The following is a 21,163-nucleotide window of genomic DNA, read 5'->3' on the forward strand; positions in this document are numbered from 1 at the left end:
ATATTGAGACATACAAAACAATATTATTCACAGATAAGCAAAATATTAGTAGATACTGTGATTTTTCATATTGTCCTGTAGCTGTTTTACTGATATCTATGTCTTTCTTCATTACAACAATCAATAGATTGATTTGAAAAAATAAAAAATGTGACAGATCTTTTATTATCTTAAATTATAATTGAATATTTATTTTAGGAAACATTATTTATACTTAGCACTGGTTACATTCCAGACATTACTAAAAAACAAAGAAATTCTCTACATCTTTGTTTGAAGGAGTAAAGCTATGAAACAGAAGCCTTTTGATCAGAGGACCAGTCCTTGATAAAAAATTCCAAAACCTTTTGGGAAAATGTGTTATGAATCAAACTTTGGATCACAAATTCAGAAGGAAGGTTTTATACAAAAACAACACACACTTGCCAAAGAACGTAATACCCAAAGTGCAATATGGTAGAGGTGCTGCCAAGATCTGGGACTACTTCACCTAAAACAGAAGTGGGGCTTTTGTTGAGATGTGTTTCCAAAATAATTTGTCCCAAAATCTCAGGTGTTTACTAGAAAATGAATTATAGAAGTTTTATGTGTCTGTATCACAGTTTATTTAATCACAAATTAATGACTGTGAGAGAAAAAAAATGCTTTTAAAATTGTTTTACTGGAGTTCAAAACTTGATTTTATATTAGAATTTTGGGATTGCCCCAGGAAATGGCAAATAGGCTATTTAAAAAAAAAAAGTATTTGCTTATTTTATTCATAAAAAACTTAAAGTTTGATTACTAAGTTGTATCAAAGAAACAAAACTGGGTTCAAAATCTAATTAATCCACATGTTAATATAAACCGAAAACCTGATTTCTTGCTCATGTTTTGAGATAAAAATCACATAAGTAAAAAAAAAAGGGACAGTTTCAAAAAAATTGTTTATAAATATGCATGTACGATTAGTTTCAGAGAATAAAAGCACAAAAGAATCCCTAAATGAGCGCGTGGTAAGATCAGGTGCTTTTATTATGAAGGATAAAACAGGAAGTAGATCTGGTTTGGGTTTGCTCTGTTCCGTTGACGGCCTGTTGTCAACCGTAGCTTCAACCTCTCGCAGCAACGGTCCCTGAACCAGACTAGGCGAACACAATGGGGCTGTAATGTCTGCCACTCCTGGGCTCGGAGCATCTTCTCGTAACCGCCGAGGCTGTATATGGATTTAATGATGATGAAGAAGAAGAAATTCAAGTTCAGGGTGGATTTTGAGCTGGATGAGCTGTCGTCGGTCCCCATCGTCAACGGTGTCCTCTTCTGTAAAGTCAGGCTGCTGGATGGCGGATTCTCAGAGGAGTCTTCAAGGTAAAATAAGAAAAGACAAATAGTTTGAATTGAGCCACTATAGTTAAACCAATTTATTGTTTTTAGCATCAGACTCTGTGGTGTAAGTCGTTATTATATATTTATCTCAACGGCTAAAAGATTAACGAGTCTTTTAGTCGATTTAAAGGTTTGTTTATGGTCATAGACCACTGATGGAGATATAAAATGTGTCAAATATAACCATATTGTAATATCTTTATGTCTAATATAAGATATTTAGTCAAGAAAAAGGAGGGGTCTGTCATTTTATTTGTGTTTTCAGAGTAGATGTTACGGTATTTTAAATTTAGCTAACATTACCTCCAAAACAACACATGTGTGTTGGATAGTGAAATATTGTCACTAATTTTGTGTAAGTTAGGGGTCATAGGTCAGGGATGGACATGCACCATAATCCAGATGCTGTGGAGTCTGCAGGTTAGATCCCTGGAAAGGTTGATTTGTGCATTTTATTGACTTAAACTTAGTGCTGAAGGATTTAAAGCTTACATTTGATAGATCAAAAATTTAAAGTCCTTGCAAAGCAGAAACTTTATTTATAAAATGCTGATTTTTTTTTTTATATATGCACCGGTCATAACAAAATCTGCAAAGGTTATTTTTTGATTTTCAAATTAAGTTCAAAGATTGCTGTATTTCTAGTGAGGCAGCAGATGTTCATGGTGTTGGTAAATGCATAATATACTTTTAGCAAAATAACATCTAAAAAAAACAAGAAAGAAAGAAAAAAGAAAATGCATTATGGCACATTTTAAAAACATTGTAAGTGGCTAAAATATAAAAAAAAAGAAGTCAACTCAACATTTAAAAACATCAATTTCGGGAATTAAAGCTAGATCATGATTACAAAGATTTTAAATATTAAATATCTTGTCCAGTTGACAGTTATTTGGATTGGTTTATCAGAAATAATCTGAATCACTGTTTCAGACCTAGTTTCTAGTTTAAACATTCTCTCAGGAAAAAAAGGGTGGAAAGACTAAAGAATGAAAGTAATAAAGAAGAGACTTGCTGATTTCAAGGTTTGCATGCAGAGTTACGCACCAGATGCAATTGTTTGAACAAAACATCAACAGGCAAATAGAAATGAAAACTTTGTTTAAAAAATAATGCTTGAAAAACACAATTTTACCCTGATGGGTAACGTCCGGTTCAACCAGCGTGTGTTTGGTCACAGTGCTGACTCAGCATAGTTCTAATCAGAAGAGAAAAAGTTATCACTTCCTATCAGGAAGATGAAGCGGTACATTTTTATAGAAAAAAAATGTTTTAATCCAACATTGTTTAAGTACTTTAACTCGGAGGAAACCATTCCAGTAGCTTCTTTAACTTAAATCCAAACTTCAAAAAGGAATGTTTCCAAATGTTGCTGATTTTGTTCATTTTAAATCCCTTTTCATATGAACATCTTCAGTCCTGACCATTCCAGAAGATCTGTGTATTTTTCTTTTCGGTTTAACAGTGTGTGATTTTTTTTTTGGAATAACTCAATATGCTTCAGCACATGCTGTAAATATGTGAGCATCATGAAATGGACTGTAACAGAAAGATGTCTACGTCTCTTTTTCTATTATAACGCTTCAATTATTCATTAACTGATACAAATAAAAAAGAATGAACATAACAAGCAGAGTGGTTGACTTTGCCCCATCAGGATCATGAGACATTCGCTATAAAAAAAACAAAATAAAAGCATAAACATGAGAGGAACTGAAGCGATTCTGCTGTGTGTTACAATTCTAACCTGTGTTAAAATGTGTAAAATACGCCATCAGAGCTGTTGAATTTGAGAGGAAATGACCTATATCCTTTATTCACGTTAACCCTGGAGTATCTGACTCATGTTTCTGCTGTTTCTGCTGAAAGAATGACGCAAGGAAAGTCAAGCGGGTGATGCTCATAAATTATATCAGTCTTAAGGCTTTCAATGGGGGGGCGATGTTTTGAATGTGGTCCTCAGGGTGGAAATGGTTGATGAAGCAGTATTTCCTCAAAAATTTCCACAAAAAATTGATTCAGATAAAAAAAGACAAAAAACAGTCAGGATAACTCAGGATGCTTATGGGTTTGCTGCAACAACAGATGTGGTTTAAAGCTTATCTAATTGTTTTTTCTTTACCCCATTTATTTCCTTCAGTGAAGCTTACATCTGTTTTTTTCCTTTTTACATTTACTGAGAAGCAGCTATCATGCTTTTAATGCTCAGCTGATTCAAGTCTAATGTTTATAAATGTGCAAAATGTTTTTTAGGTTCTTTGATAGTAGTAGTAATGTGGTAAGAAAGCTTCGTCCTTAACCTAACTGGATTTATTTTAAGCAAAAGGAGATCTTGCTGTTAGCTGAGGGCATTTATAGAACAAAGATAGTGTGAGTTCATGGTTTTAATGCATGCATCAATTTTGTCAGGGAGGGTGGGGGGTTCCCTTCCCTTTCCCCTTCCCCTCCATTTGACCAAATGCTGACTTGAAAAAATGGCTGATTCCAATCTCTCACCCAGTGATTGGAGCATCACTCATAATCAGGGTCCAATTTCAAAAATATGCAGCTGTTTCATTTATATATATTTTTAAGTGAACTTCTTTGGCTAGTGTCTTTTAATGTAGAGCAGATGTAGATTTTTTTTTTTGTAAGGCATCTGAACCATGCAGAGAAACAAGGGGAGATCTGGTTTAACACAGAGCTACTCACACCGGCTAATAGGATTTTGCTGCACACACACACAAAAAAAAAAAAACGCTCGGAGCCGTAGAGCATGAAGCATGAACACGAGCCAGAATTCCCGAAGCACACAATGTCCAGCTGACGGGGAGTTCCCTCTCTTACTCTGAAGGTTCACCCTCAGAAGATCCCCGGGATGAAGTAAGCATTTGTCCAACATTAGTCACACATCTGCTGTTTTTCATTTATAGGCAGTGATGCTGTGCAGGATATGAGCCTGGATGTCTAATCTCATTATCACTGTGTTGGTTTGAAATCTTATACCTTTAGAGTAGCTTTAACCCAGTTTTTAATTTCAAATTTCTTTCTGCAAAAAAAAGAAGAAAAAAAAACTCTATTATATTTGGTTTTTATGTCCAGCAAAATGCCAGATAATTTACGGCATGATGGGCTGTATAAACAGATTGGAGTTGTGCAGTGATGTGAGTGGGAGAGGAGAGAGGGCTGGTGAAAGTGAAGCCATCTGTGGTATCGTAATTCTGCCCACGCACACAGCTTCATCTCAGCCTTTTTGCTCAGAGCAGGGGGCACGACTCACGTGCAGCCTAACCTGACGACAGAATGGGAAGCCATGTTTCTGGCATTGTTAGATGAATCAATAAACGGAAAACAAGAAGACAACTTTTTGTTTTTGTTTTTTTATCTGTAAAAAAATGAGGTTATAATCATATTGACCGGAGTGCTTTTTAAACAGGGAATACCTGTGGCTTATGAAAGTCGGGTAATTGAAGCAAATTGAAGTAATCCTGAATGGGTTGCAAATGAAAAGGCTTTTCTAACTTGTCTGTCGTTACCAGTTTGATTATTGGTTGAATTTGAATTTGAAATTGGTTGAAAATTGTTCCATAATAAAGTCTAATGGCTTCCATAAACAATAATAATATTCCTTCTAGAGAGGCACCAATTAATCTGCAGCAGATCTGATCTCAAAGAAAACCATAAATTGCTATTTTTAACTCTTACGTCCATGCTTGTTTTTTTTTTGTTTTTTTTTTCTTTTCTTTTCTTTTTGTGCTCAAACAAAAATGTCTTGATGTTGCTCCAACAATCACCCTTGGCTTCCTCAACAGTCAGTTGGAGTCTGGCCTTTAAGAATGCAGGACGCAGACCCCTGCACCCATACATACACTACTATCTGACCTTAAACAGTGTTTAAAGGTGAGCTAATTCTTTGTGATTTCCTGTAACAGGGAGCCGGTGCAGGCCAACTGCGTTCGATGGAGGAAGCGATTTTCTTTCCCCTGCAAGATGAGCGCCAGTGCAGGAACAGGCGTGCTGGACCCCTGCATATGTCGTGTGTCTGTGAGAAAGGTACAGCAATTTTGCACCAATAAGTGTTTTCATGTAACATTTTTAGTGTCTTAAATGTTCTGAAAGTTCTGCGTGGGATGTGTTTAACCGAAACCCGGCTGATGGATGTGAAACCTGGCAGAACATGAACCAAATCACTTTAAATTTCCATCATCTGATGTTTCAGGGTTACAAACTGGCAGATTGAGTTATTTTCTGTCCTCTATTTGCTCTGAAATATGTTTTTGCTTCTTTTCTTCAGGAGCTGAAGGGAGGAAAGGCGTATGCAAAGGTAACTCTTATGTGCTTACAGGGAGCAGCACTAATATTGGCACAGATATTAAAGCTCTTAACCTAAACTCTAATACAAATTGTCCTTATGAAGTTGTCTAATTGGAGCTCATTAACAGTCAGCTTTAGATGTGGATTCTTTTATTTTCTTTACAACCATCACAGTGGGAGTCTTGGCACGATAACCCGGGCTCCTTGCCCAGTCTTCAAAGTACTACTATAATATATATATATATTTTTTACTCTCTATTATTGCTTACTGTAGATACATGAAAGTGTTAGTGAGTAGCTGTTTCTTGTAGCCTTTTATAGGCTTATGAGGATCAATACTTGCTTTTCATTAATGGCACAAACCTTTGTTTTTACCGTTTTAAAGAGCAGCTAAGAAACGTTGGCCTCTGCTTTCTACATATTTAGACAAGTTAACAGTACTATATCAGCACTATAACTGTAATAACTTGTGCAATAACTAATGTGAAATCAGTATTTAATAGCCTGTGCAATAGCTATATATATAAATACCCATTTAAAAACCTGTTTGGTACAAGGATGGCTTATTATGAAGGGTTTGTCTTGTAACTGGTGGGTTAGGTGTGTGAATGAGTAAATGTAGTGTAAAAAGCTTTGGAGTACTCTTATATACGGATCGTTTGATTCGTTTCATGTCCCTGCATCTCATAATTTTGCATTAAAAGGTCATACTGCTGATGGGGAAAAAGGATCAGTTTCTCCAGACATGAGGCTTGTTTTTGTCTCCTTCAGCTCGGTTTTGCAGATCTGAATTTAGCAGAGTTCGCCGGCTCAGGAAATACGACTCGGAGGTGTCTTCTGGAAGGATATGATACCAAAAATACCCGGCAGGATAACTCCATTCTCAAGGTAACAATCATTTACCCACAGAAGACTCAGTTTAGTTCCCCTGTATGTAAGAAATATAGCCCTTGGGTCTCATTTATAAAACATTAAGTGGATTTATTAAACCACGTGGACACATAAAACCAAGTCATTTTACTGTATATATCACAGCTGTGCTTCAAGGTTTACATCCAAGGCTCCACCTCACCTTTGACCCATTTTACATCCACATTGGTCCATGCAAAGCATGTGTGTATTTAAAAGAGCCAGCTGATCAATATTATTTAACAGTTACCAATGGCAACCGTGGCCCTGTTTTGTGGGTTTGCAAGCTTTATAAAGTTTTTCCTAATAAATTTTCTTTTTTTAATAGCTGGGAATATGTACCGTAATAAACAATTTTACGTTTTATTCTTTCTAGGTTATCATTGGCACACAGCTCATGTCAGGGGATCCCTGTTTCAAAACGTAAGTTAAATAAATAAGTTTTATACCATAGTGTGATATTAAATGGGACAGCTAAGTCAACGTTAGCTTCTACTAAGCTCATGTTGTCTACAGCTATGCTTTAATATGGAATTAGTTGTATAATCCTAAATATTTTGGATAATCACTTCAAGAACATTTAAGTCCCACAATCTTCTGCTATTTTTTAAACAGAGGCTTAATGAACAGAAATGGTTCATTAAGTCTCATGTTTATTTGTTGGTATTTTGTTTTGATTGCAGCCTGATCCACTGGGGAAATGTGACGTCTGACATTTGCAGTCAGGGAAGGTTTAATCTGTATGGAATTCTAATGATGGCTTTATTTTCAGTAATCCTTTGCGGTTTGGAAGGATTATTAGACTTATTGTATAAAAGTGGACCGAAAAATTAACAGAGAAGAACATTCGATGATTAATGACAATAATTTGCTTTCCTATTCTTTAATGTGAAATTTCTTATACTAAGAATTTTGTTGGGGTTGATATTAATCCTTATTCTGAAACTGAAATCAGCATCAGCCTGCCTGTGTTCCGTTGTTTTTTTCCTTAAAACAAATAAAGGACTCATTGAAATACAAGGAGGAAAATAAAGATGCATTGTCTTTCTACTGTTACCAGGCCTCCATCCACAGCCACGGTGATCGGGATCCAGAGTGATGGAGAGAGCCTGCTTGAGGAGAGGAAGGGAGGAGACTCGCAGAAAGGTTTCTCTGGTGAAACTAATCACGCCACATCATCCCTTTTAGTTTATTGAAACGTCTTCAGGCATCTTTGTCCTAACAATGGTGAATCTGTGAGTCATGCTCTTCACGTGTCATCCCTAGCTCTATATGGTAAATTGGAAAGTAAGCCACCAGAAGTCTGGCCTGTAGGGCAAACTAGAATAAAATGCAACCAACACCCAACATCATCCTGAAGGAACGTAACCTACAGTGAAACATGGAGGAGGTGGCATCATGGTGTAGTAATGCCTCTGTTCAGCAGGGACATGGAAGCTGGTTAGGGCTAATGGAGGGAACTGAATACAGGGCCTGTTTGAAGCTGCAGAAGACTAAACTGGGGCAGAGGTTCTGCTTTTACTGTAACAGTGATGGTAGGCATGCAGCCAGATCTATAAGAGAATGGTGGAGAATTAGATTAGAGTAACTCAGTAAAGTACAGGGAGTTTTCAATCTAATTATTAAGAATCTCTGACAAGACTTAGAAACTTCTGTTAACAGTTGCTTTGATCCAATCGAACAGAACTTCAGCTATTTTGCAAACATCAAATGTGCAAAACTGGTAAAGACTCACCCAAAAGCATTTATGGTTTTAGTTGCAGTGAAAGGTGGCGCTAAAAGCATAGAGTCCGGTAGACTAAGAACATAATGTAAGCTTATTTTTCGAGTAAGTGTATTCGTACAAAAAAGAAGAAAAAAAAAAGTTATGCATCATTTTTCTTCCACGTCATGATTCTTTACAGTTCTCTGTTGCCCCATCTCATACAATCAAAATTAAAAGGACTAAAGTTTGTGGTTGCTGAGAAAAAGAAAAAAAAAAAAAGTTTGTTTTGTATAAATACTTTTGTGAGGCAGACTAAGTAGTGTTTGCTGTGGCACCTCATGCAGATAGAACACTTAAGTACTTAAGTCTTCTCTCACACTTGACATAGAAAAACAAACATCTGGTAAGATAAAGTCGACTCATTGAGTCATTAAGACACAGGTCAGCTAAGCGCGCGCAGCAGGACTGGGTCTTAAGTCTGCACATGGTCTGCTTTTCAGAGCAACCTACTAAACTGTGTCAGCGAATAAGTAAATAACAGTGCTGTCTAAACTGATAATCCAGGGCTTTCCCTCCAGTCATTAGCTGCAGCGTTGCAGCATTTTATCACAGCAGCTGAGCCGAGCGGTTCGGCGTAGCAAACCATCTGGTGAACAAAGTCAGGATTTATCATCTTTCTGTAAGTTCATTTTCTAAAGCAATGATGCATGAATATTTCATTCTATACAGTTCAAAAATACTTCATTAATCCCAAAGGGAAGTTAAATGTTATAACTCATTGGCTTTTTTTTTCCCGATGTGTTGTAGATGTTTATAGTTGTAGGTATAGGTCTGTCTTGCACCAGCTCTGGAGAAGTGTTTCACTTCTCCAGAGCTGGAGAAGTGTTTAATAGTCCTCTGAAGAGGATGCTCAATTCCATCCATAGTGTTCTTCACTTTATGAAGAATTCATAAATGGCTTCCTAGAACAGAGCTGGCCTTCTTTATTAGCTTTGTGGGTTTCTTTAAGTCAGAACAAACAAAACTCCACAACAGACTTATTGAAGATGCGCAGCATCTTGCTGTAAGTGATTCACGAAATCTGACTTGGTTTAACTTGACATTTCTGGAGTTTTTTTTCCCATTTTCAACTTTATTATCCAAAATGATTTTATGACTGTTTAAAGGCAACCAAAATCTAGTTATGTTCACATAATCCACAACCTCTTCCTTTATGTATTCTTAAAGCTTTATACACTTCTATAAGGCATAAAAAGTTTCCTGCTTATTATAATGTGTGAGGCTGTTTTTCCTCCCGGAAATTATCTATTTAATAATTTTTTTATTCGTTTTTTTTGCTTTTATGCATCCATAATTTGCTTTTTATCCCTTATTCCCTTTTACATCAGAATCTCTTCCCCAGCTGTCCCCTTCTGCTATCTGTCTCCTCTCCTCCCTTTAGTCCTGTGTCTTCATGTGTGAACACATTGCAATGCCGAATGCTTGCGAAGAGCACAGCTCTTTCATGTATAATTTAAAGAGGCTCTTTTAGATCAACTGCAATCTGTTCTGACCTGTGGGCTTTCACATGGTTAAAAATAGGACTGTGGGGGGTGGTATTTGTAAAATGTGGTGGTCTAATGACGGTACTATTTTTCTAAGCATTGTTGCTTATTTTCTATTGAGCAGTAGGACGGGGGGGGGGGGGGGGTGTCGTGGCTACTTTAAGTTCAGGCAGGAAGACTTCTCATACACTTCATAGACACTATTTCTCTTACAACCCTCGTCCATTTTCAAAGAATCGCGGTTAGAAAGGTGAGGTTTAATGACTGTCTGAAAGCGTAGCTCACCACACATCTACTGTACGTCTAAAAGTGCGCATATGCAGAAAAAGATAGCTAATTGGGGATTAGCATGTAGGACGGTCTTACGTAAACATATCACCAGAATAACTGACAATTAGGAGGACCACTTATTTTGATGATCCACCCGGAAATAAATGATCGCCCACTATACCTTTAATAGAGGCTCATTTATTTTGCTGAAAGACCAGATCATGACCCATTTTCAGTTATACTGGACCAATAGATGTTTAATTCTAGATGTTTGGGTATTTGAGCATTAATGCTAGAAAGTAAAGAGAGACAGTCGACTGATATATCCAGGCTTTTTTTTTTCATTATCCTAGGTCAAACTAAGTTTTTTATTTCCGCAGCACCTTTTTAAAATAAATTTTACACCCTGTAGTAGTTTCAAAATTAGTCAAATTTCAGTTGATTAAATCTTATTAAATTTCAGGCAATGGAATTAAGAGAGCATTTTGATGATTAGGATATTATTTTTATAGGAATGCAGTTTTCTTTCTTTTTTTAGAGAAAATCAGCCATGAACAGTTGGGCGTTCTGCAACAACTTCCTACATTTATTTTTACTGACTATTTTTCATACTTGTCCACCTTTTTCCCGATGACCAAGATTATTTCCATCAAAGTTGTAGTTCATTCAGCATGAGCTTTATTCTAAAAATTGAGGTTGCTGATAAAAAAAAAAAAAAAAAAAAAACAGGCACACATAATATTAAAGTTATTTATGCTAAAATGTTTAAGTGCAAAGCTTTTGTTTTTCATCCTCCACTTTGTCCATTCTTTTCCAGGTGAAAGTCGAGAAGGGAAGTGTCCCGCAATGTCAGACGATCTGGGGGGCTGTGGCCACTCCCGAACATCCAGCTACGCCAGTCAGCAGTCCAAACTCTCAGGTACAAAGATTACAATCTCTAAAGACCTGTAATGTCTTTTCTTTTTCTCCTGCTGTTCAGTGATGCAAGTAAATTTAAAAGTAACCTTCAGTTCCAGGAGGATGGAGGAAATGAAATCAGTTTGCAGGAACGCTTCACGGTTCCTGTTCAAAGCAGGGGGCTCGACTTACCACCACAGGCAGATCAAATGGCACTAATAAACGATTAGAGGAAGTGGAGATGCACAGAGATCAGCTGTAATAGGTCGCTCATGAAGGGTAGAAACAGGTTTTTTTCTGCTTCGTGCAAATGTTTATAAGATTCATTTAAATCTCAGATTAGTTTGCAGGAAGTCATCTCTTCTATGCGAGCGGTCTGATACCCTCAGATGTCTTGATTTAAACTGGCTTCCTGCAGAAACGAAAGCGTCACGACTTTGAAACTTTAGTAGCAAAAAAGTGAAATCATTGATCATCACAAGTGGAAATACTGTTATGCCTATGTGCCGCTTAATGCCTTTAGCCAAATCATTTATAATTTAAATTTGGGAGCATATTAAATCAGTTAAAAAGTTAAAGTCTTTTTTTGTTTGCTTTCGTGACAGAGTGGCATGTTGAAAACTTCCTTATGACTTAGATAATCATGGCATACAGCTGATAAAAACCCCAAATTCTTTTTTTTTTTTAAATCAAGACCAATGAAGAAAACACATTTTGCTAAATAAATGTTGGCCTACTGAAAAGCAAAATGTATGAACTCAGTGCATATGCTCAATTGATGCTATTATAATGAAAGGTCATCTCAAAGCAAAATACAAAGAGATTCACTTAACCTATTGATGCAAAACCCTGAATGATGACGAGTTTCTGGTAATGACCAGATTCTTTAAACAATAAATCAAACGGTAGCCCCTAGCTCCTCCCTTTCACTTTTTATGGGATCATCAGTGAGATCTCTATGGTGGCTATGAAAGGAACTTCAGACTTCTGTACCATTTCCTCGCCAGCCTTTTTGGAATTGTTGGACAACAGAAACACACATGGATTATGTTGTCAAATTGAAGCAAGCACTCCATATATTATATACAGTATATATATGCATGTTTCAAACACAGGATATGATTCAATAATATCAAAAGTCATTTAATGTACTGTGGGATTGCTTATACTTTTAGTCCTTAGCTTCAGTTAGGAACCTAGCAAGCTCCTTTGAGGAGCTATGACAGGAAGCATACATGCTCCTTTTCCTACCTCCTTCCTTACTGACAGCACTGTTTGAGCAGCACCTATGGTGACCGCTGAAATTTTTGGCTGTAGTCCTTACCAATTTTATTTTTATTCTAATTGAACCTTTCTTGAATGTGTTTAAGCAGAGAAGCATCTAAAAGGTTCAGATAGCTGAACCTCGAAGCCTAAAATGAAGAACCCTAATATAGAGGTTCAAAGTGGATCTGATCCCAGTTTTAAAACACTGCCGTCTGGTTTAGCTTATTATTTGAACTGTTATCTGAGATGTTAAAGAAGCTCAGGTTGCTTAAATGAGGACCTGTAGTTCTTCTGGATTGCTCAGTCTGTTTCCTCCTTCTCCTGACTTTACTCCATAGCCTCTCTATCTCAGGGATCTGCAGCCTGCAGCTCCAGAGCCGACAAATCCTCTCACATATGAGATATACTTTTAATATTAACAACAACAGCACATATTCAGTACAAGGCTTTTAAAAGTTATTGAATAGCTTTAACTATATGCTTTATGTGTTTAGGTGAGCTTTTGATTGTTCTATTTTCTATCCTCTATATTTTCTTTTATTTATGATGGATCTATCTGATTCTATTACATTTTATTAGTATTAGCAGTGACAAAAGGGGATCTTTGAATGGAAAAGGTTTTAGACCCCAACTTTATGTGATCAAGGTCAGGCTAGTTTGTTTGATGGTTAAAACCTTCTCCAGTCTTTGAAAGCATAATTTCCAATTGGTATTGAATTTTAGTTTTCATTGAAGAAGAGGGCTTAAGACTTTAAGTATGAGTTTTCTGCTCTATATAAACCTTCTGGCAGAACCTATAATCATAGTCAAAACATCTGGTGCATTAAGTTTTAAGCAGCACTGAAATAGTGAACGTCTCACTATGAACGTTTTTGTCTTATTTAGAGGATGTTGTGACTAACAGATTATTATCTAACCTATCAATGTTAACTGGACAACATCACTACAACAAAATCAGCCCCATCTCTGATTCTATGTACGGGTCCCCTGGCAACCAACTCAGCATTTCCTATTTTTGTACCTCAGTATCTAGATTTCAAAATAAAAACATACATAGAATGCTGTATATATTAGAGTGTTGCTTCTTCATATGTTGTGCTCAATGCAAAACCCTGAAAAAAGCCTCATAACACAGTAATGTGTGGCTCAATAACAGCGCAAAACATGCCAATTTTAGGATGTTTTTTTTTTCTTCCTATTTCTGTATTCAATGCAGGTGAAGGTTTAAATGCAGCCAATGCATTTAGTCTCATAGTATTTCTGCAGAAACATCCATCGCTTGCCAAAAAGTGACAGTTTGCAACTAAAAGACAGTTGGCACTGCTTATCAGTTTTTTTTTTTACAATGTCTCAAGTAAGCCATTTTGTAACCCTACATGTATGTTATTATTTTCCTTTACTTTAAAACAAAAAAGTCTGTTTTAAATTCTTTAATATTTCCAAATCCTTCATGCTTTACCCAATCCCTGGTTGAATTTTAACCTACAACAGTTGCACTAATTTTTTCTGACACAACGCTGCTGTTATTAATACTTAAAACTAAAGCTGTATATTTTATTTGGGATTTAAATGGCTAAAAGAAAAAAATTTTTTTGCATTGAGGTTATCGAAACAGAAAAACATTAAACAAAAATTGATATTTCCTTTTTGCCATTTTGTTTTGCAACAGAAAAAAAAAACAAAGATCAAATGATACACAAAATTCAAATTGACGAAGGCCATCTTTCTATCGTCTCATCTTGTGTGCAATTCAAACTATTTAAAGAGAAGTTTCTGGTAAACATTAAATTATTCAAACAGTTACACACAAGAACGGAGTTAGTTTATCCATGAACAGTTTAGCATCTCTGAAGTCCATCGGGTCTTTATGGTTCACCCCCTAAGATTAAACCCATCCGAGCAGAGCTGCAGTCCACATCTGCTGGATCTTCCCATAACTGCTGAATTGGTTTTGCTGCAGTTTTTCTTTCCTTTTTACTTTTTCCTCTAAACTTTTCCCCCCTCCCATCAACTTTACTGTAATTTTTTAATTTGCTCTTTAAAATATTAACTAACATTTCACTGTGTAATTAATTTATGCTGATCCATTTTGTGAATTGCATTATTGAAAGAGACCAAATTTTTTTATTCATATTCGGATTGGTTGAAAAATGAACTTGAGAATATTAAAACCGTTTTCTTAGTATTTGTAAATCGTAACGGGATTGAAAATGCTGAATTTTTTTGGGATTGACGATTAAAAAATGTTCCCCAAGATATCCTACTGTGTGTTCATATCAAAGTTTGTCTCTCTTAGGCTACAGCACAGGCCACTCTCGCTCATCCAGCATCTCAGAGTTCAGCCACAGGAGAAATCACTCTGTGGGCAGTGCCTCGACCGGAATCGGAAGCATCCCAGAGCCGAGCGAGGAGCGGGAGCCCAAACCCTGTCCGGGTCTGCCTGAACGCCCGGCTCCTACAGCCACCACGAGCAATACACAGGGCACACCAGTACGCAGTGCCTCGTCCTGCGAGCGACTGAACAGGTCAGTTCATATATGTATAGAAACCACAGAGTTATATGAATTCAGGAACCAAAACCTTTTACTATATACAACCTTTATTTTTAAATTGGTTTAGCTTTTTTTTTTTTTAAGAAAAATGCAAACAGGACTATCACTATCAGTCTTATTGCACTTATGAATCAACAAGTAGTTTGAATTACTGCTGGTTGCTACGAAACGTCATTGACAACAAGACAACATCAAACTGTGACAGGAAGTGCTGCGTCAAACTTGTCACAGTCTGGTTTCAATCCACCTGAAAAACTGCATGTCACTTTAGTTCCAGACGGAGATAAGGAAACGTTATTTAATCTGTAAAAGTCATACTTGCAATGGTAACAAATGTTTTCCTAAAATTCAAAAAGTTCCAAAAAAGTTCTGGTTAAAAAACTAATTTAGATTACTTAAAAGATTGAAGTAAATGAATGACACTCTGACTCTCTTACTTACTCTTATTTTCCGCCTTCTTCCTCAAAGTTTTGTTTCTAGCCAGCCCTGACTTCTGTTTATTGCAAGGTGGTTTAAACCGCAGCCTGCTGTCAGCACCACGTCCTGGTTTATTAGCTCGGAGCCAGTTTTTGCAGAAAGACCCGGTTTGTATTTTTTGTAGGACAAGATTTCAAACGTTGACGTCAAATTTGCATCTCAACACCACATGCACATCCTGTGGGGGGTTCAGTGTGATTTTCTTTTCCGCAGTGTGTCCCTAGCAAAGCACAGTGCAACAGCTAAACAGCAGGAGCTCTAGTGCTCTGCATGCAGGTGTTTTAGAATTGCTTAAAACCAGATATACGTACTACTGTGATGAGCGAAATCATAGAAGGGTTGTATAGCTTTGAGAGGGGTGACATGAACAAAATAAAGTAACCAGTCTCTAATAGTTGGGAAGTACATTTTTATGTTTTTGTATTAAAAAATGCCTTCATTCAAAACTTTGTAGAACAAAAATCCAATTTTCTTTGTGCACAACCTTGGTGAATGAAGCCAATTCTGATCCTGACTAAACAGTTCATTTAGATTTTTGAAGTTCCCTTTCCTAGTGGCCATGCTCACCAAGTCAGCATATCGGTCTCCGCCAAGTGACGTCAATTGTTTACCTCGGGCGCGGTACACTATGCCTTTTCCACTTAAAATGGCGTCTTAGCAACAAATGTCATGTGACTGGCGGAGACCGATTTTCCTAAATCCGCCCCTGTTTTCAGGCTTATGTTAACTGTAATGACTTATCTTGGACAGGCTGCTATGTAAACAGGCCTTTAGTCCTTCGTTTAGCTATGCTGCGGTTGTTTACACTACACCTTTTCCAACTAAAATGGCGTCTTAGCAACAAAAGTCACGTGACTGGCGGAGACCGATTCTCAGGGAGATGAAAGCTAACTAGCTATGCAGTCATAGACTGCATCAATTTAGCAGTCGGCTTATTGCAAGTCTGCTTGACCAAAAAAAAAAAAACTAACTAAAACAACTAACTTTTAAACAACTACAAAACAAATAAATTTAAAAGAAAAGGACATAGGACCCCCAAACTGATGACGAGATGGAGCATTGACCCCCTAATTATATACATCGTTTGAAATTGTGTTCTGTCAAACTGGTCCTATAGTCAGTTTATTACATATGGAGTCATGCAACGAAAGTAATTTCGCCTGGAATTATTAAAGTATTTCTGATTCTGATTCCTCGTTGATGGGACAGGTGTTGTGAATAAAAAGGTGCCCGGCTCGACAGAGCTCCTGTGTGTCGCTGAATGTGTGAATCTTCTGCCTCCATTTATCTGTTTACTACAGTGTGTTGAATTCATGTTATTGTGTATGTAAAGACATTTCAATTAGTGGAAAAAATTGCATTGGGGAATATAAAAAAAAAAGTCTAATCAACCAAAACGTATGCGACCCCCATGCAGTACCTCTGTGGACCCCCTAGGGGTTGCAGACCCCTGTTGAAGACCTCCGCCCAAGAGTAATTCAGAGATAAAAATCAGTTCAATAATACTTTCTGCCATTTTTTTTATATTATCCCCCTTGCTCCTGTTTCTTCTGAAATCTACAATCATCTCTATTGTTTTGTTGACACTCAGTATCAGATGATTGTTTCCACACCATTTCAGAAAGTGGTTCACCTGCTCTCTGTACTGGGCTTCTTGTCCATCTTTGATGCACCCAACAACTGCAGAATCATCACAGTGTTTCTGCAGATGACAGGACTCTGCTACTGGAAGTCAGAGGTGTATAGAGTAAAAATGGTGCGAGTACCGTCCCCTGTGGTGCTCCTGCACTGCTAAGTAATTAGATAGTTGACCTTTCAGTCTCACAAACTGGCCTGTTTGTCAGGTAGTAGGTAGATCCAGGCAAGTGTTGCTGCCTCTTAACAAACACATTATTCAGAAAGACCACAGATGGTCACTCAGCACTTTATCTGGTCTCATAAGGGTATAGTATAGTGGGGGATGTTCTTTTTCTGTGTGGATCATCAAAATAAGTGGTCCTTCTAAATGTCAATCATTCTGGTGATATGTTTACGTAAGGCCATCCTATGTGCTCGTTCCCATTTTTACTTACCGGTAGTGAGTCTGACATAGTGGAAAAATTGCAAATCTTTTTTTGGAAAGTAAGCTTGTATGAGCAATGCAAACAGCAACTTTTAAACAGAGCGTGCACAAGAAGAAATGGGCTCGTGCAGGCTCTTGCACGTTTTTAATAGATGTTCCCTCTCGGAGCTGGTACAGGGTTGTGCATTAGCAATTTTTTTTTAAAGAATTTTCTAAACTTAGCTAAACCCTCCACTATAGAAAGAAGTACAATATTGTACAATACAATGAAATATAATAAAAATGTGAGCTTCACTTCTAAAACTTTGATGATGCTAACAGCCTGTTCCAAATAAGTCAAACTGTGTTCTTAGTCTCTCAAAGGAGAAATATTTTGTTCTCCACAGGCATCCTATAAAACAGGACTCGATGGAGTCTCAGTTAAAGAGAATGGATGACACCAGGGTGGATGCTGATGATGTTGTGGAAAAGATTTTACAAAGTCAAGATTTCACCCCTAGTTTACTGGACTCCAGCGCTGAAGGTGAGAATCAAAGATTCACACACATCTTTCACTCATCTTACCTCAGGAAGGTTTTTAAGCTATAAGAATAAAAAGAATTTGCCGCACAATACAGGAGTGCTCTTCCTTTACCCCGTGAGTCAGGTTGTTTGTACTTAGAGGACAGCATTGTGTTTCTTTCCAAGGTCTCATTCAGCTCAAAGCTAAGAAAAAAGAGCTGCTGTCGATACATGATTATTTTTAGATTGCCTAGCAACTGGCTGCTCCTCATGACAAGAATTATACAGGAGGCTGTGTGTACCTCCTGCACTGACTGTTACAACTGTGTTTTCTACAGAGGAAGGTTTACGTCTGTTTGTCGGGCCAGGAGGAAGCACGGCCCTGGGAAGCCATCATCTTCCCACCAGGTGAGCTTCTGCTAGTTTTTTTTATTTATTTTTTTTATATATATATTTATAAAATGTTGTCAGTTTGACGTCATGTTAGCACCATTGTTACTCAGCATGAAAATGTAGGTGTGATAAGCTTGGATGAAATGAAGTAATGATTGCGCTTTTTTTTTATCTTAAAGTTTTAGAAGCCATAGCATTGTTGAGGATAGGCTCTATTGTAAAATTAGGTTACTTTTAGATATTGCATGAGTAGCAGGATCTTTTCTGGGGGGATTTCAAACAAATATACAAATTGTGATTTGTAAATTGAATTTTTTTTTTTGTCGTCTCAGGGTTGGTGGTGGTGCCTACGAGCAGGTGGTGATTAAGCGTTAAAGTTTTGCAGCCTCTCACGGATGGAATGAACCTCATTACACTATTTAAAAGAATGGTTTCCATTTGTATATTTTAATTCCCACAGCACACTGATTAGTCCCGTGATCAGCACTGTGTCAAGCCTGATTTGTGGATATAACTATAGCGCCCCCATGTGTTAATTTGTGCCACATTATATACTGTAATTCAGGAGCAAAAAGTGTTTCTCCTTCAGTTTAAACACATAAATTTGCCAATAAGGGGTTTAAAATCATTGCTAACGAAAATACAAAGGATTTAAAAAATAATTTATTCTGCTATTTTACTTCATGCTCAGTTCTCTGAGCCAAATAATTTCACTGTTTGGGTATAGATAAGTCCTGTATGTTTATGCATTTCACATGAAATCAAGTTTTTTTAACTTTAAAGAAAGGAGCTGGAAATATGTGCACCTTCAAAGGGAGGTCAGATGAAGAGCGTTTTCGATACATTCCTTTAATCTCTAATTGTTTTGGATATCCTTTTAAATAGGATGTCCTCCTGATCATTTGCCTATGAGCAGCTTAAATGCTGCAGTCGGCACTGATAACTGTTTGTTTTTTAAATATTTTACTACAGAAAACATATGATGTAAGCTATTTTATGTGTGAATGCACACTGAGTGGGTGAGTATGTGTGAGGCCACTTTTATTGATAGTAGATATTGTTGACGTTGGGTGAATGAAGGAATCGTGATGAATGTGTCCAGACTGGAAAAGAGAAAACGGGAGAGTATTGCTCCATTTGTTTACCAAAATATATATATATATATATATATATATATATATATATATATATATATATATATATATATATATATATATATTTCTTTCTTTTTTAAAGAAAAAACAGGCTTGTCTGCTTGATTTTTCACAAACTTTTATAGAAATAGAACCCCTGTTCAAAAAAGAACCAGGCCTAATTTACCTTAAATTACCCATGATTATTCATTACACTTTCTCAGTTCTGGTCACTTAAAGAAATTCAAAACTAAAAAAAAAAATCCTGTTAGGATTATTATCTAAAGCTAAATATCTTCTACATTAAGAGATCTCGTTCTGCTTCAGATGTACAGATGTGTATCTTTGCTGCTCTGCAGATCAGGAAAAATATATCAACAAACATTCATCTTTGACTGAATAGTTTTTACTTTTGTAAATCGGATACATATTCTGCTGTTTGTCTCTAAACAAACTAAACCACAGAACAAAATGTTAGGTGATCCACTGCTAAGACGAAAATGCTCACTGTTCCTTGCATTTATGTGAAAACGGGTACATTTTAATAAATTTTAACATCATGGAAAAAAAATCTATATATTATATAACTTTGTATGGTGAAAACATGTAAAGATTTGTTGCACACTACAATAGTGCCTTAAGTGAATAAAAACCCAGAATTTAGTTTATTTAAAAGTCTCCTAATCCAATATGGGATTTGAAATAAATGTTATCGTCCCTAAAAACATCTAAAAAAGTCAGTCGGGAGGAGAAATGACTTTCAGTCATCCAGCAGGTAGTAGAAGATACCATTAGCAAGAACGGTAGGATGTAAACGGTTGCTGTAAAGGAAGCAGGTTGTTCAAAGAGAGTACAGCATCCAAAGATTTTCAGGAAGTTGAGTGGAGAAAAAAAAATGGCTTGAAAATTGTATAAGCAGTAGGAGGAACCACAGCCTGGAGAGCTTCGTGAGGCAAAGCCCATACAAGATATATTTTTTCAGTTGAAATGGGATGTGACAGTCCCTTAGGATATACCACACAGATGTACACAAGACATCGACTACCACTTGTCATCTTTCCTTTATTAAACAACTCCTGAACTTAATGTGGCCTAGAGTGGGGGGGGGGGGGGGGGGGGGGGGGGGGGGGGAATGTTTGGGCAATTCCTCTGTGGTCTGATGTCCTCAATCTGTATTAAACAGCTTTAATTTCAAAAGCAAGGTTTGAGTATTTTAAGGAAGTGAACAGAACTTGGGTTTTTAGTCACTGTAGGCTATTAATCATCTAAATTGATAAATGCTTGAAATATATCTATGATTAGTATCAACTGAAATTTCACTCTTTAATTAAATAGCTAAAATCTCTGAATTATATTTGGATTTATTAACATGTACCTATGCATTATCTTTTCATACCAAAAGATTGGGCTTAGTGATATCTGTCAAAAGTAGCAGAGAATATTATGTAATGAATACATTTGTGTTGAAAGTTCCCCATAATCCTGCTTGGAGTCAGTTTTCATTTCACCCTTTTAGGGTCTGAAGTTCACAATACTGTAGAACAAAGTAGCTCAACTACCCAATGCATTATTTTTAACGGGTTGACTGCCTGAAGCAGGCTTGGAGACTAGTGAAAACAGGTTCTGCAGGATCTTTGTATCTTCGTCTCCCATCAAAAGTGAGCATCTCTATTCATATCTGCACTAGCTTTTGATGTTTTTGCCATTTTTATGACACGCATGGTTAAAGTTTTGTTAGTTTTGTCAAATCTAATATCATTTGTCAAAGCCTGGCCCATTTTAATGTCCTGTTCCTT

The 21,163-nt window shown here is 36.8% G+C and overlaps 1 protein-coding gene across 2 annotated transcripts; it reads left to right on the forward strand.

The window, feature by feature from the left end:
- The first annotated feature begins 1,060 nt into the window (after positions 1-1,060).
- fam102bb (family with sequence similarity 102 member Bb) lies at positions 1,061-19,396 on the forward strand. Of its 2 annotated transcripts, none has more exons than XM_038295056.1 (11): positions 1,061-1,347; positions 5,277-5,397; positions 5,639-5,668; positions 6,430-6,546; positions 6,944-6,990; positions 7,628-7,713; positions 10,904-11,005; positions 14,546-14,774; positions 17,727-17,863; positions 18,180-18,249; positions 18,567-19,396. In XM_038295056.1, the coding sequence occupies exons 1-11, from the start codon at positions 1,202-1,204 to the stop codon at positions 18,607-18,609; spliced, it is 1,128 nt and encodes a 375-aa protein (XP_038150984.1). In that variant the 5' UTR covers positions 1,061-1,201; the 3' UTR covers positions 18,610-19,396. The 2 variants fall into 2 exon arrangements, with proteins under 2 accessions (XP_038150984.1, XP_038150983.1); XM_038295055.1 differs by having other exon boundaries at positions 1,062-1,347; positions 7,628-7,722.
- Positions 19,397-21,163: the final 1,767 nt, after the last annotated feature.

Source organism: Cyprinodon tularosa, unplaced genomic scaffold (genome assembly GCF_016077235.1).
Source record: "Cyprinodon tularosa strain WSP-4 unplaced genomic scaffold, ASM1607723v1 ctg35, whole genome shotgun sequence".
NCBI classification, from domain to species: Eukaryota; Metazoa; Chordata; class Actinopteri; order Cyprinodontiformes; family Cyprinodontidae; genus Cyprinodon; species Cyprinodon tularosa.

What these genes read in the sequence shown, in the direction of transcription:
- fam102bb (XM_038295055.1), top strand. Translation starts at nt 1,202, where the DNA reads ATGGATTTAATGATGATGAAGAAGAAGAAATTCAAGTTCAGGGTGGAT. An exon ending in AGGATAACTCCATTCTCAAG is followed by an intron (nt 6,547 to 6,943) that starts GTAACAATCATT and finishes TATTCTTTCTAG; the next exon opens with GTTATCATTGGCACACAGCT. An exon ending in ACTGGACTCCAGCGCTGAAG is followed by an intron (nt 17,864 to 18,179) that starts GTGAGAATCAAA and finishes TGTTTTCTACAG; the next exon opens with AGGAAGGTTTACGTCTGTTT.